General features: G+C 36.9%; 1 protein-coding gene across 4 annotated transcripts in view; it reads left to right on the top strand.

The window, feature by feature from the left end:
* LOC108675901 overlaps positions 1-16,303 on the top strand; it is a 17,725-nt gene extending 1,422 nt beyond the window's left edge. Inside the window, exons 2-9 of one of the 4 annotated variants that reach the window (XM_047880869.1) lie at positions 6,954-7,417; positions 7,820-7,959; positions 9,838-9,969; positions 10,209-10,399; positions 10,641-11,151; positions 11,585-11,740; positions 11,890-12,427; positions 12,705-16,303. In XM_047880869.1, the coding sequence (XP_047736825.1) occupies positions 7,067-7,417; positions 7,820-7,959; positions 9,838-9,969; positions 10,209-10,399; positions 10,641-11,151; positions 11,585-11,740; positions 11,890-12,427; positions 12,705-13,010 (2,325 nt within the window). In that variant the 5' untranslated portion in view covers positions 6,954-7,066 and the 3' untranslated portion in view covers positions 13,011-16,303. Of the gene's footprint in view, positions 1-6,951; positions 7,418-7,819; positions 7,960-9,837; positions 9,970-10,208; positions 10,400-10,640; positions 11,152-11,584; positions 11,741-11,889; positions 12,428-12,704 lie in introns of those variants that run through there. The other 3 variants (XM_018163957.2, XM_018163956.2, XM_018163955.2) reach the window with 3 other exon arrangements.
* Positions 16,304-16,598: the final 295 nt, after the last annotated feature.

Genomic DNA, 16,598 nt, shown 5'->3' with positions numbered 1-16,598 from the left:
GTTTGTGACGTATGTAAACATATGGCTAGCGTGAAGATGGGAGTCCAGTTCGGCATTGAAATGGATGGTTATTTGTGAATAATATTTTCGATTGTGATATTATAACATATTTCTGATTGTGAAATAATCTTGATTGTGATATTGACACTTGACAGATATTCAACATTTGAATATTGAAGTTCTAACATCATGAATTACGAGGTAAGAGTGTAAGGACTTAGCAAAGCTAGAATCATGGCTGAGGCAGTGAGGCTTAACCAATGTCATTGTAATTTTTTACGTCATTGATATCATTGTGGAACCAACGTAAGTAACTAAGGAATTTCCCAGTTCAAATAATATATATTTATTGATTTATTACTATCAATTTCGAAACTCCACATATTTCTAAAGGGAGTTATGATGAGACCATGGGGATGGGGTCGAACTGTTGAGTTTAGACCATTACAACTTGCAAGAGGGGCCCAAGGGCCAAGGGCATGGGGCCTTGCTAAGGGTTAAGACCGACGCATGGCGGTGGACCGATAAGTACTCACAATAATTCCCTGCCACCATGCCGGGTTACTTCTGACTCTTCCACTTGTCCGCCTTGTCGGATACGGAACGTACGGTAATCGTAAACTGCGGCTATTATACATACGAAATGTAAACAGATGGTGTTCAGTGTTGCCATATGACTTTGGAGAAAATTTCTTCTAAAATAAATTTCTAAATTTCTCATTCACCAAATTTCCGTATCAAGAAAAATCATATATTATTGAAAGATAATTAAAGGCATACTGTACTGAGTAATGTGAGTATTACGTCTGTTTCTCCACAAACTGCTTGTGCGCGGCAGCGCGACGTAGAATTGATGGCAGGGATTGCGCAAACACGTGCGCGAAGAGAATCAATTTTCATTACATTGCGCCAACTGTGCACAGCAATAGCTTAAAAAAAGTGAAAATGCGCGGGAAAATTCACTGAAAACATACATCATCCTGAGTGTGATATCTAGGTAGACTAGGTAAGCCATAAGCGTAAGACTAGGCCGTGGGTCAAACCAGCCCTTGGTCGATTGGCCACTTGTCAAAGGACGATAAATTTTGGAACAGAACTATGCTATCTGAAACCTAACCTCAGATGCATTGAACGTAAAATTACGTAATTTAACAATGCCCAGAAGTCAGATTCGATCTGCAGCCTGAGCCTGGTGGTGCACGGCAGTCGGCAGATGGCTGTCAAGGCCAGAAGAGGACAGAACCGAGTGGTGCACGGCTGATTGGTGGATGTCCGGACTCCGGAGAGATGCAAGGCATTCGATTCAGGGCTTATTGGTGCACACAATTGGTGGTGCACAGACAATTGGTGGTGCACAGCTGCACTAAGTGCACTCCCACCAAACCAATAAGAGTTCAACAAGATGCACACCACTGCAGATTCTGTTTAACCCTTTACTGCCTGAATTTCCTGGTCAAAAATCGCAAATTTCACTTTTCCGGTTTTTAGTCTCACCAGCTGTCATTCTAACCTGCTATCCAGTGGGACCAAAATCATCTCTGTACATTGATTTATGCCTTTACAACAGTTCAGAAAAGGGTTAAGGGTGGGAGCTGGGTGAGTTCTTTCACATTTAATATGGCCAAAAATTACTGGCCGGGCACATAAATAGACGATCTGAAGATGCTGATCTTTAGTTACCTGGCTCGGCTGCTGTCGTGTGGGATGGTGCTCATGGGCTCAGCCTCATGCCAAGCCGAGTCATGTGGTCATGCAGTCGTTCCCACCATCCTTGACTGAATTTCAGCTCCAGTAACGTCTAGTCTTCTATCCGTGCCACCTTGAATGCCTATTTTGAGGTGCTTGGGACTTTGCCGCGCTCTACTGAACATCCACACTTATTGAGTTATTGTCACTGCAAACCTATCTCCTCTTAGAGTTTTTAAGCTAGAGCAATGAGAGATATACCCTTCGATTTGCAAATAAAAGATCTAAAGATTAGTTGTAGCTTTTTTCAATTTCGTTATAGTTTTGAAAATATTTTGAAAAAAGTGGGGGAGGAATTTGGAAGGGTGAGGGGGAAATCACAATTTTTTTGAAAAATGCCCACCTCAGCCACAAAAACTAGAATTTTGAAAAACAACAAGGACCAATCGATATGGTCCTTACGCATTAAATGATATGCGTCTCGTCCTTCTTGATGTTGTAGCTTGAAAATCCTAGGAGATAGATTTCTACAGTACCCTCTTTTTGGCTGTTTTCTAAGAATTTCACATTTTCTTTCATTTTTTTTTTAAATTCACACAAAAAAAGTCTTAGATTTATCTTTTACATATGTGTACCAAGTTTCAAAGTGATCCGTCTGTAAATAACCGAAATAAAATTTCCACAAGAAATTGGAAATTTTATTTCGGTTATTTACGGACAGGTAACTTTGAAACTTAGTGTAATGTAATGTAAAAAATAAATCTAAAACTTTTTGTTTTTGTGAGAGAGTTTTTCGAAAAATGAAAGAAAACAAGAAATGATTAAAAAACCGGTGTTTTTTTAAAGGCGACTTGCAAGTCCGATTTGGCGGTAAAGGGTTAAGGGAGCAGAATCATGTATGATGGACTTGGCTGAATGTCTGCTACAACTACATTGTTTTTACAACACTTCTCTTAACTTCACTTCTTGTTGTTTGTTTGTCTGTCTGTCTGTCTGCTACAAATCTTATAGCTAATCAATTTTTAACACACTTCTACCTCTGCAATCAATCTGTAATTTTGCACACTTGCGTAAAGTTGAAGATAATGCATGAATCAATTGACAGAATGAATAGTTTCAAAAATTAACATTTTTTTCAATATTAACAAAATTTAAAAAATTAATTTTGTCTGCTACAAATCTTATAATCGATATTTGACACACTTCTAACTTTCCAATGACTCAAATCTATCTGAAATTTGCAGACTTGCGTGAAGTAGGAGACAATGCATGAATCAATTGACAGAATAAATAATTTGAAAGTATATTTCTTTTATGTATTAAAATAATTTAAAAATTAATTTTTTTACGAGTCAAAATTAAAATTAGAAATTCATTGTACATGCTTTACATTGGAGACACTGGATTTTCAGAAGTGTTGTCTTTACAAAGTAATTTTTAAATATATATTATTATTGAATACTGGATTCTGGTAGTGGTGGCCAATGCAATGCAGATTATGCAGCTATTGATATTGTTGTAGAACTATATTTATTGTGCTACCAGCCACGTTTTGGGCCTGAGGGTGTTTGCTGCAAGGGTGTCAAGAAAACAAGGAATTGGTGATGATCTCCACCTCCCCTACAACCATCCCAAACCACCTCTTTATTAGAATTTTCCTTGTGTTTATTTAACAATTTATTGAACAATACAACAAAAAGAACTAGGTATATACAGTGAACAGAGAAGAAAAGAACAAGCACAAAACATAGGCACGGAGGTGTATAACATCGTATAATGGTATTTTCAAGTTGCCTGCTTTACCCAGTCTGAAAATAAAAGAAAGATTACCGGTAACATGTTAAACCTAAGGAGTGCACTAATCCATAAAAAATATCAGTTACATTAACTTTAATGTGATTAAGTTAGTGATGCATATCAAATAGTGAGCAGTTTACTATGATGTCAGCACTGAAATTGATACATACTTTTGATTTAATTTCATACTTTAATTTCACATGAGACATGACATTGCATCTCAGGAGAGGGGGGTTGCAGGACCCCTAGTAGGAAATCCTACTTCCTTGCAGTATCACTGAATGGGCTTCCCACAACAATATTATTATACTGATATGACTTGCAGTGCAAGACTGCAAGTCATATCAATACGCTCAATTGTCACTTATGCCAAGTGTTTTATACCTAAAACCTTACCTGTAAATTCAATCAAAATTATTAGTTCAAGTATAACTAAGCAGTACCGTAGCTAAAGTAACTAAATGAGAGGAGCCAATTCAAGAAGATTCATCTGGCAGACTGGCAATCAGCCTGCAATCTCTCTATTTCAGACTATTTGCAGTTGTAATGAAGTGTCTGAAGTGAAAAGTCTGAAATGGTTGTATTAAATAGTCTTAACAATATAATCAGTTTAAGTTAATTAACATGTACGTATATGATTTATGATGGTTTTAAATATTTTTTGACTTAATTGATGAAAATTTTTTTTCCTTACCACTTTTTCAATGATTGGGTGATGAGAGAATCACAGATGCATTTGCTTATCTATACTTTTTTTCTTAATTATTTTTTGGCAAGAAATTTTGAATTTGATGGCTAAGCTACAGCTAGCAACTAGCAAGAAATCCTTAATAATAGTGACAACATTTTGAGCCTAGCTGATCATGTCAAATCAAGCAACAACCTTGCTTCCTAGTTCATACAATGTGTTTTATATACTGTCAAACAGGGTAATAAGGGACGATTTTGAAAGTTTTTTGTTAATAACTACTTACCATGAAACATTTCATAAACAAATTTGGGCTCATTTTAAAGGCCTCTGCATGGCTGACTGGCTGAGGGCTATTGTATAACACTTCTGAAAAAATTCCATATGCTATTCATAAGGAGTCAGAAGCAAAGAGAAAAGCATCCCAAATTACTCCTGGGAACAAGGCAGTCCAGGGCACATGAAATAAAACTAAATTTTGAAATGTTCGAAGCATGCAGATTGCAGAGTGTACTCGTCCATTACCAACCGTACTCCAAAGCCCTCTTCCTTACATGTAAAATTGTAAATGATGTACCGTAAACTGGGGTAACTTTGACCACTTTTTTTGTTCAAAATGATGCCATTTTTTTACTAGATAAGTTAAACTTAAATTGAAACATGCAAAATACAGGTCTGTACTCTAGCTTTACTCACCATAAATTGCTGGCTCCTGCCTCTCATAGTTTTGATGTAATTTAAAAAAAAGTGATGGTCTTTGTTACCCCAGCTCAACCGGTTTGGAAATTAAGTTAAAATTACCATATATAAGACTCTGTAGAGTCTGAAACATGAAGAAAAAAACATTAATAGGTGTATCAAACATAAAATATGTTATATAGGTACCTATGGTAATTTTAACTTAATTTCCAAGCCAGTCAATGTTACCAGGTCACGGCTGCCATTAGGTGGTCAAAGTTACCCCATTGGGGGGCGGCACCCCCCATTTGCAAACAATGACACTTTTCTAAAATTTGTCTTTTGCATATGTAACTAGAAGAGTTCTATTACAATGCATCGAAACCTGGAGTTATTTTACCAAAAAATAAAAAAATTGGAGGGGCTTTAAAAAAACTTTAAAAAATAAAAAACTTTAAAACAGGCTTTAAATAATAGCTCTTTTTCATCGGTCACATTTTTAATTTTTTAACCTATTACTTATGCAAACTTTTTAAATCTTTCTATTGTGTTACGTAGCCTCAGTATTAGGCCTTTGATGGCCATTGACAAAATTTTTCTACGTCGAATCGTTTTTGAGTTTTGGGGGTTTTTGTTAAAAAAACGAAAAGTTGTCAAAGTTACCCCGCTGGTCAAAGTAACCCCATTTTACGGTAGATGTAGACTAAATGACATTTTCTAGGATTTGTACATGTTTTTCCTCTATTGATGATATTACCATATCCATTTTTCACTGACAAAAACTATTTTTTCTGTCCTATAGTACCTAACATTTTAGAACCCCCCCCCCCAAAAAAAATAAAGTTTTTGTGCCAATGACAACAACCTTGTCCACTGCAAGCTTCATATGATATCAGCAGCTGCATAGCATTTCCATAGCAATCTTGCTGAAATGGCTGCCATTTTTTTGGATTGAGTTATGCAAATTCTGTCAATAAAGTTTTAAGGCAACACCTGCCTGCAAGTTTCTTTCAAGTAAAATGTTATAATACAGGGAATATTTTTTTTACTACAGACCTTAGCAAAAGTAATTTTCCAAAATATCATTTTATAGTTTTATTTTTTATTTTTTAGACTAAGTAAATGTATGATTTCTTAACTTCCTTTATGTGCTAAATGGGTAGGAAAAATGTTGAAGTTTATGACACTATTTTTAGTTTTGCAATATTTCAATTAGTTTTGCTACTATAACGTTTTTGCGCCATGACAGAGGACTCCCAATTTACCCCACCCATTCCTTATCATGCTGTTTGATGAAGAAATACATTGTAAGTAGAAAAAGCTAGCACTCTCATTAGATACAATTTATTTCATGTTCTAAAACTTATTTAATGATGCTAACTATAGATCCTAGATAATTTCCTATACCTACCTGGAGCAATACCCCCAAAATAATGGCACAGCAATAAATAATTAAAAATTAGTGGCCTTTCTTATAGTCAAATTTTTTTATGAAGAAAAATGTGTTGTTTACTTTGGAACTGACTAAAAGATAATTGGAAAATGTTCCATTAATGCATTTTTGTGAATAGGAAGGAGGGTAAAATTTTATTTGTGTATTAGCACAGTTCTAATTAATATACAGTAGGTACTAGTTGAAATGTTGAAGTGTAGGATGTCAGCTAATTGTTTATAAATAACTAATAATAATTGTATATATTTCCACAATGCATTGCTATTATTTGTATTTGTGGTTGGTCTTATTTGAAAAATTTGATAATCCTGCCTGCAAATGGTCAGGGCTTTTTCTGATGTTTCCAGGTTCCAATAAGATATGAAGTTTGAACTACTATGATCAGGAATGAATCTCTTCACATTTCAAGGGTTATGCCATGACACCTTGGAGTCACAATTTAATGGAAAGATTGAGTACATTACCTACAACTTTCAGACATTTTGATGATTGTTATCAGAACAGATTCTTTCCAAATTCTTTCTTCACATTTTGATGACAAGGCAGCCTGGCTTATGTGTTAGTAATTAAATATTCTATATTATCATGTTTTCAGCTATCTGATAATTCTGAAGATGTTGATTTTACAATGAAGCATTTTATATTCTACAGGTTCATTTCATTTCATCATGATACTCAGTGCCAATGTTGAGAAGTATTAGTAAATATAAAAATGTGTAAAAAAGACATGTTGAATAAGAACTGATTTGCAGGAAACTCTCGTCATGGTTCACACTAAGAATAATTTTAAGGATCAGAATCATGATCTTCCCAGTTCTGAAAATGATAGCCACCTCTCAGAAAATCATTCTGGGACCAGTCATGAAAGTGTTCACAATTTATTCGTTGCTGTTAAAACATCCAACTCAAGGCGGGATTCAGAGAAGAGATCAGTTGGCTCTACGGGTCCTTCTATTATTCGAGTAATTCGTGATGGCATCTTTTATTACTTGTGCATTGTGACAAGAGGAGCTCGAGGTGCTGTAGAAGTTTTGATTACTGATGTTAGTGAAGTCTCTTGGTGGCTTGTTCGACTCTGTTTATCAGAGCAAACTTTCACTCAATTCCATGAGCAGGTATGTATTCTGTAAAATACCCAATTAAATTTGCTATAAAGAAGTTAATTACATTGTAAGTTATAGGATGGTATGAGGGCATTTATATTCATAATTTCAAATGAAATAAAAAGAAAATAAAAAGAAATAAAATAGTGTTTAACATTCTTCTCACATCCTGTATATTTTAAAAATAATTTTTGTATTTTCATAAATATGGATCCTCATAAAAGACTTATAGTATGAACAATGATTCCTGAATTAGAGCAATATTTTAATATACGGCTTCAGCAAATATTTTTTGCCCATTTTTTTGACCCTTGGGTGTGAATGAATACATAATGTTATTTCAATGGGAGTTCTTAATATTTCATGTTCATAAAGCAGACTACCAAAGTCTGAATTTCAATTGGTTAATGGCAGTGGCAAGTTTTCTCCTCTGGAGCCTCAACATCCCCAGAAGACGAGCCTCTTGAAAAGAGACGCCGCCGACGATGCTTTACATTTGTACGATTTCTGGGATCGCTTCTCCCCCTAGCTCCTGTGCAGCGTCCATATCTAAGGTACTGACTCATCTTAGAAATATTATCTTACTTGTCCATTTATTTTTAGGTCCTGAAGTTAGCTCTTGGTTATCAATTTCTAAGCTAGATTATCTTCATTTAAAGCAGTGGTTCCCAAACTTTCAGGCTGGCACCCGCTTTTGGCTCCCTAGCGAATTTCTAGTGCCTCCCAGACATACGCCTCTTTCTTGAAATTTAGTACGCTGCAATTTCCAAAGATAGAGGTTAAAAACAAATGTGTATTTCACAAATAGAACCCTATTTAGTGAACCAATATATTTCTCAGCTGTTTTAACTGTTTCAGCACTAGAAACCTAGGATGTCGCGGGCGAATTTACGGCCGGACTCGTGGCCGGTCTCACGACCAATCTCCAAATTCAATTATCAAGTAATATCTCCCACCCTAATGAACGCAGCTCTATGAAACTTTGAACACGTATTCATCAGAACCTAACAGTGATGTTTAGCTTGTAATTTTTTTTTAATTTCACCTTCATTTGTGAGTTACGCGTATATTGCGAAACAGTTCAAAATTCGCAGTAATCAAAGAATTTCTTCCAAACTATTGAACAGATTTGAATGAAATTTTGAATATACATTCCTAACTACCGTACGGTAGTTTTTTAGCTTATAATTTTTTTCAGTTTTACCTTCGTTTGCGAGTTTTTTTCATTTCACCGTCCTTCTTGATTTCACACTTCCTTACATTTGGCCCGTATCGCCGGGTAATTTGTCACTTAAATTAGCGGCGATCAAGAAATTTCTTCTAAATTACAAAACAGATTTCAAAGAAACTTTGTATATAAATACCTAACCTCTCAACGGTGATGTTTAGCTTGTGACAATTTTTCTATTTTGCTTTCATTCAAGAGTTATACAGATATAGGAGGAACGACCGGCTTCTCTACTGGCCGGTTTAACCAAGAGCCTTATACGTATAGCCGTAGCTATAACTTGCAAACGAAGGCAAAACAAAAAAATTGTAAACATCACCGTTGCTGAGGTTAGGTATTTAAATACTAAGTTTCGTTCAAATCTGTTCAGTATTTTGGAAAAAATTTCTTGATTACTATGAATTTAAGCACATATTGCTGTTTAAATCATGAATGAAGGTGAAATGAAAAAAAAGACTCGCGAATGAAGGCACAATCAAAAAAACTTTCATGAGCTAAACATTACCATTTGGTAGTTAGGACTGTAAATTCAAAATTTCGTTCGCTGTTCAGTAGTTTGTAAGAAATTACTTGATCACTGTGAATTTCAGCAAAAATGTATAACTTTGGCAAAAACAAATGTCAAAATTCTAACAATTTTCACAAGTAAAACATTATCGTTAGGTCCTAATGAATACGTGTACAAAGTTTCATCGAGTTAAATTATTAGTTTAAGAGATATTCCTTGATCATTGAATTTGGAAATTGGCCGTGAGACCGGCCCCCAGTCCGGCCGTTAATTTGTCTGAGACGTAAACCCAGAAGAGCTTAAAAAACAGATCTGGGTGAAAAAAACCATTGCTGGGAGTTATGTGCTGCACGTGTTGTGTACAAATTGTCAAACAAACGTTCGAACTTCTGACATTGACTTCGGACTACCGCCCCCCTATCGCCCCCCCACCACCCTCTTCTTCCTTACCGTCCCCCCAAAATCTTTTCACCGCCCCTAGGGGGGCGATATCACCCACTTTGGGAACCACTGATTTAAAGTATACCAGTGAAGTCCTATTGTATATTCTGTGTGGACTGATTATTTTGCATTCTAACATGACGTGTCTTGAATCAGCTTGTTAACTTCATCAATTAATCTCTAATTACTTCCAATTCTGACATGACATTCAACTGCCTGGTAGCACTCAAAATATCACATTACACTTTTTTGCAGGTTTGTTTCTCTGAACAGCCTGAGCACATCCAATGACTCGCTGTTTGAAGGCAGTGTTCGGTCAGTGCGTACTGCTCCATCCAGCAACAGGCAACCTCTATCAATCAAGCCAGCTGCATTGGAGCAGAGCAGGTACTGCCCTCCTGATAATACATTGTTAAGGCCTTCAACAAATAATTAATGCATACATCAATTTCCAAGTGCTGCAAACGTTCCTATTCATGCTATTGTTGCTCACAACATTATAAAGAAATAGAAGTATCTAAGTACTTCGAGGATTGAACACTGGTTGCAAATAACTTTACTGTTTAATTTGTGTGCTTTATTTTTCAAATGAGAACAAATGAAATATATTCATGGTCCTTTTTCAGGCACCAACTCCTTCGCGCGGAAGGAATGACAAACTTGTCCAGAGAGAGCAATGAGTCTGGCTTCAGTACAGCTCATTACTTTGACAGTGACACCTCGAGTTGTGTGGACAATGAACAGCTGGATGATGACACAGAGGGAGACCGTCAGAGCATTACCAGTGCTCACAGCATGGCAGTTGGTGAGAGTTCAGGTATCAATGTTTTCAATCTAGTATAAAATACCTTCAGTTTCCAAATAAATTAACCAAAGAAAGAGTACCAAAATTTACCACATTTTATTAGAAGAAAACGTTCTGGAGTCCATATCTGTCGTCAGTTCAAATATGTAGTATAGACAAGTGAAATTGGAAGTGGTTTCCTGAAAATGAAAGTCAACTTTTGTGAAAAAAACTCATTTAAAAATTTTTGGTTAAAATTTTGTTTTAATTGCAGGGAAAATCAATCGCCGCAAGTCTCAGATCAAGCGGAGGCATGGTCGCAGGACTGAGCATGGCTTCCATGAAGCACAGCAGAGAGAAAGCAATCTTGAGTCAGCCTTACCTTTCACTGACCCTTCAGCTCTTGAGAAGATCAAGTCCTTGGAGAGTCAGCTAGAACAGCTCAAATTAACCATCAGCCAAATTATGCAGCAGAAACACAAGCCTCCTACCACTCCCCCGTCTTCCCCAACTGGTACTCGACGTCCCTCGGTGGTACCTCCCCCTCCTCCTCCTCCCCCTACACCAATTGCTCCTCCACCCCCACCACCACCCTTGCCCCCAACTCCTCTTGCTGCAGGTGTTAAGAGTGTAGCAGGTGGTAGCCTGCATGAGCTGCTCAAGAGCAAGCAGGGACAGCTGAGCAAAACTGAGGTCAGCACCACACCTAAGGATGAGCCAGGCTCTTGGTCTAGCGTCGTTAATGCCATAAAAGGTGGCGGTGCAAAGCTCAAGAAAGTGCAACGGTGAGGATATGTTCCTTCATAAAATTTAACATCAACATGACAACATTATTCCTTGTACAAAGCCGCATTGCATTGCGAAATAAACCTTTGGCTATGGCAAATCCATATCTCGGTTATACTTCAGTAAAAAACAAATGGGTCTTGGTTTTCAAGTTGAGTCAGAATTGTGAAAACGAATCGTATTTTCACTAGTAAAACTCCCATGTCTGTTTTAAAATTAGTTTCATTTCTCTCATTGGACCATCGGTGTTGAAATATTTTGTCTGAACTTGTGAAATAATATTTCAGAAGTTCAGATCTTGCTTCTAAACTAACGCATAAAATTCTTATTGTAATATTTTTCACTTGTTTGGTTATATCTTTTTGTACCGTGGCTATGGTATTGAAAAAATTGCACTCAGTTTTCTCAGTACTCCTGAACTTATCTGAGCAGTCGTTCACCCAGTGTCAAGAAGACCGCAGTGGAGACCAACAGCGGTGATGCGTATCGCGCTGCGCTCGCTGCCACGCTCAGACAGCGCTTCAAAAGCGTCCATGGCAGTGAAGATGACACTGACGTCGAGTACAGTGACTCGGATGCCGTCAAGGGGTGAGGGAAATGTTTTCTGTTATCGTAATAGTAAGCCTTGGTTAGCGGAAATCACTGTTATAGCCTTACATTGAAATTAAATGTCGTCATTATGATTGGATTTTAATGTCAATTCTATATTTACAACTCTCGTTTATTATTTTTCTCAGCAGTCGATGGGATAGCGAAGCTTGGCAGTCGCCACCTTGCAATATCAACAATAACACTGCGAGCGGCCAGGGACCCTTGCCGCAGCTGCTATTCAGAGATAAGCTAAAGAAAAGGTCCCCTGTAAAACTCGCCAAAGAAATTAAAAACTCGCCAGACATGCTTTTAGCAGCCGTCAATGAAAAGCTTTTTTCATCTGTCAATGGTGAGAGAGGAAGTGACTCCACCCTTATCTTCTCGACGCCCAAGTCTAGCTTCCTAGACAACACTGAAGACCAAGCTCCAGACTCCAATGAACTTTTCCGCAAGTTTCTGCAGTCAGATCGAAAAAGGCGCGTCATCCCTCCTAGCTTGACAAAAATACAATCAACCCCAAACTTAGCATCTTTTTCGACGCCATCTCTTAACAAGGACCGGATTGAAACAATTCTTGAGACGCCTCAGTCTTGCGCGGCGGCTGGTGAGGACGATACTCCTGTTTTGAACTCCACTCTCAAGCCTCGCGCTCTTTCGTTCAGTACAGAAGTGCAGCAATCTCCTGTGAGCTATTATCTTTTATTATTATTCATAATATCTACTTATTTTTGTGCACTTGATAAAGTATCTAGCAAACCACCGTTTCGGTGTTTGCTCAACAATTATTCTTAAATGGGTTATCATATTGATGAAATTATTTTGTTCGTATTTCAAAATTTCTTTACCTGGGTTAAAACATTACGCCAAACATCATTTTAACAAATTGACACATCCAGTGTTTTTTCCTCATCTATAAGGAAAAATTTCAATAGTTTTTATAATACTGAACTATTTGTTTCAGTTTGGGCAGCATCTTCTGCGCAGGAGATCTACCATCTCGCTGAAAGCCGACGCCGCAAAAGAGACGCGGCCCTCTCATGACACTACCCTCACCCCTGCTGCTAACCGTGAGGCAAAACGCTGCCATAATGAGGAAACTCCCGTTGCCAGTGGTTGTAGCAAGAATAATAGTGAAGGATTAACCATCAAAAAGCAGGAAAGAGCTGAAATTCAGGAGGAATCCCTGTATCTTTCTTTTGAGTCATGTGATAAAGACAAACGATCGCTTCAGGTGCCTAATGGTTCTGTTGATCCAGAAAAAGAATGATGATTCAAATAACTACCTCAAAAATACGTAGGATTTACTTTGTAATGAATAACACTACCTAACTTTCTACGATTTCCAAAAAATTCACTGGTATATTTTTTCTCCGTATATGTCTGTTTTTGTTGACATTATCATGCTTTTCTATTCTAAGTGCATGTTTTGCAGATTAAATTTAATTCACTATTGGAATACGATTCGCTCACAACTTCAAATCATTGGAACAGCACTTTTGATGGAACTTGTGTGTCAAACTTTTCGTTGCCCTTCATCATGTTCCAATTGCGCCGACTCTTGAAGATCCCTTATATTGTAATGAGTTTTTTTCCTAGATTTCTTTTCCTTTAAGTAGTAGCATGTAAAAAATCATCGCTCAGTCATTGCCTTTAAAAGACCGAATTGCCTTGTGCCTTAGGCTGCTAGCTAAGAATATATTCCAATGAATCTGTGTCGACGCAACCTCCTCCACAGTAACCTCAATAAATGAGGTTTGAATATGTCTAGGTGTAAATGAGAACACATTTCTGATATTTATCAGCCTTCTTTCAGAAGATATTCTGTGCTTCTTAATACATATGCTGTTCAAAGTGGCTTACTTAATTATTCTAGTTAACTAATGATGGACACATCTTAATGTGTCCATCGATGATAGTTTCCTTAGCCATCTTGTCACGTATTAGCCATAACTGGAGATGCTCATATTCAATAGTCAAATAATTACTTTAAGTGATCTCTTCGGAATGTAGGACGCTAACGAGGTACCTTATATACGGAGTGCCTACTATGTTATTCTGCTTTTAGCTATAAGAATGTCTGAAAGCCTTTTTGGTAAAGAGACCTTGTGGTTCAATTGTAGTCAAAGGTTCAGTAGCTGTGCATGTTTTCTATTAGCATGGCATCAGTTGAATAATTCAAGTAACTGTCTTCATGTCTCGTGTAAGAATTTCTATTACCTATTCACTTGTGAGTGAAGAATATATAAAAGAAACCTGACAGTACTCTTGCAGCTCAGCGTAGACTGCTTATTCAGTCTGTTGAAATTGCATGCCTTTTGATTTTCTTGTACACGATACTCGTATTATTGGGTTGCAGTTAGGTCTTGATTATAAGTCAGTTTGTGTTATTTGCGCACCTACGAATGGAGCCTAATTGATCATTTCTGATGCTTAATAAATATTACTAGTTGTTTTGTAGCTAGTCAAATGACGCAGCATCCTTGCTAAAAAAAGGATCTTATATTGTTGCTTCTTGGGGTTGTATTTATTTTAACCTGTTTTGTGGCTTCCTGGTAGATCCTATTAACTTATGTTCCTCCATCTATGATGTGATTTTTTTCCGTTTGACTAAAATTCATACTTTTCACAACGCTACCATATGCTCTGTGAATTTATGTGTTTTTTCTCAATATTTTTGATTGCTTCATGAGGCTGACTCTTAATTTTTTTAACGTTTTCTTTGTAAGGTTTCTCATACTTATTTCGGGTTACTTGGTTACATTATCATTCCTTGCCCATTTCCGAATACTTGATTTGGTGTAAAGTGTGTCCAATTCTTTGATATCAGCTCACGCGATCAGTAGTGCTACTGTTAACTGTGATATTGTGTCGCGAGACTACATTCCTTCATGATCAATTACAGCTTAGACTGATTTAAGAACTGAATGTTTGTACGAGGCAGGTTGCATTTCATCGATCGTTGATTGACACAGTTTGTATAACGGATCTATAAAACCTTTGAGGGATGAATCAATTTGTTGTCCGTCGCCCTTGTTATATATGACCTCATCTTTCAGCGCGTGAATTTGTTAATTCTTGTTGCTGTAACTTTATTCCGATCTATTTTAGAGACGTATATTGGAATGAGACATTTTAATTTTTTTCATTTCATTTCGCAGATGACATTTGATATGTCATCTGCGTGCCTTAATTGGGACAATTACTAAGTGTCCTAATTATTTATTTTCTCCCTCCTTCTGATACTCACATTTATTTATTTTTCCTTTCGGCCGAATTGTGCTGGTTATCTCGCGTGTAAAGTCTTTATGAAATTGCTATTTGAACAACTATTTCGCTTGTTCGCTGACTTCACTCAAATTTCACTAAGGTTTAGCAATGAATCTTGTTCTTTGTGCGTTTCTTGAGGTCCAAGCCAGTTTGTATCATGTTGCGAACGAGTGAACAAAAATGCCGTTGTTTTCCGGCACTTGTGGTGCGTGTTTCAAATGTTTTTGCCTCGCTGTTAGCTAAAATAGTCGTTTCATCACGACTCAGTTTTAAGCTATTTAATCATCCACCATGATTCCATGATACAGAGATGAAACTCTTAAAATTTACGTTAAGAACTCCACAATAATTATTGCGCGCCAAATGGGAGTTAACTGGCTTTACTGTGGTTGGTAATGTGAAAAACTGTTCATCTAGCAGCTTAGCTGTTCTGGGATACGTTCTGTGCTTCAGTATGTTGAAACTGAAGTTCCGTAGGTGGATGCCGATCGCTGTTTGCCATTAAAGCCAGATGAAATTTGAAGCGATCGTGTTAGAGTAAGTTATTTAAGTTTACTTGCTGTGGCGAGCATGTAACCTTTCAAAGTAGCTGGAAATCGTGGCTGAGAATTCAGTTTACTTTTTCTTATTATACTTCCATCTTACCGTGCTCATGCCAAGTGTACACCTTTGAAATCCGTAGTGTCAATGAATTTAAATTTCACTGTATTACGTATGGAAAACCTCCAATAAGAGATAATTCCATTCAATTTTCAAGAAACCCGATAGCCAAAGATCAATTCAATAATTTTTTTCGTATGGAATATGGATGCCAGCCTTATATTCACGTTCAAACAAAAATTTGTGCTTGTCTAGCACAACTTAACAGTGCTTGCATGTATCATCTTGAACGCACAAATTGTATTGTTATTGTATTATGTACTCAAGAGTCGTGCAGAACATTTTACGGCACATCTCGTTTTATCTGTCTCTGCTATTTTAGTAAAGTTCATTAACTACAGTAATGAGGATCTATCTCTTCCTCATTTGCTATTCACTGCTTGCTTTGAATTGCATACTTACTTACGTTACTTACTCATGTTTACTTGTTCTGGTGATTTATTACAAAATATGTCTTCCATTTGGTGCTCATTGCTTGACTTTGCTAATTGAATTTATTGCGTAATTGAACGCATTGTGGTTCAAATGAAGAAATAGCGAGATTCAGAAATGTAACCATGTAGAGATTTTTGAGCTACCTTGTTGGTTGTTAGGAACAATATTTTTGTGGACATTGAACATGAAACCACTTTTTTTCTTGTTTCATTTGCTATTGCCCTTTGAAAAACCTCAGTACTGACGATGGTTGATTGCGATCGCCGTACGCAAATTATGTACAGTATGCTAAACAGAGATATTACAAGTCTGTTCAAGTGTCTGAATCAGTAGAAAATATCTAGCAGTAACTTCTATTTTCAGAGACGCACCAAGTGTGCGCCAGCTTTTAATTAAGTTGTAGCCTAGAATGTAGATCAATCAAATGGAAACTGAAAGAGGAGAAACTGTAACGAGATTCCATTGCAATTCTTGTACTCAAAAAATCAATTCA

The sequence above is a fragment of the Hyalella azteca genome, unplaced genomic scaffold (genome assembly GCF_000764305.2).
Source record: "Hyalella azteca isolate HAZT.00-mixed unplaced genomic scaffold, Hazt_2.0.2 contig6498, whole genome shotgun sequence".
Lineage (NCBI taxonomy): Eukaryota > Metazoa > Arthropoda > Malacostraca > Amphipoda > Hyalellidae > Hyalella > Hyalella azteca.
Note: the sequence above shows the minus strand (reverse complement) of the source record. Positions and strands in the feature narration are given on the sequence as shown.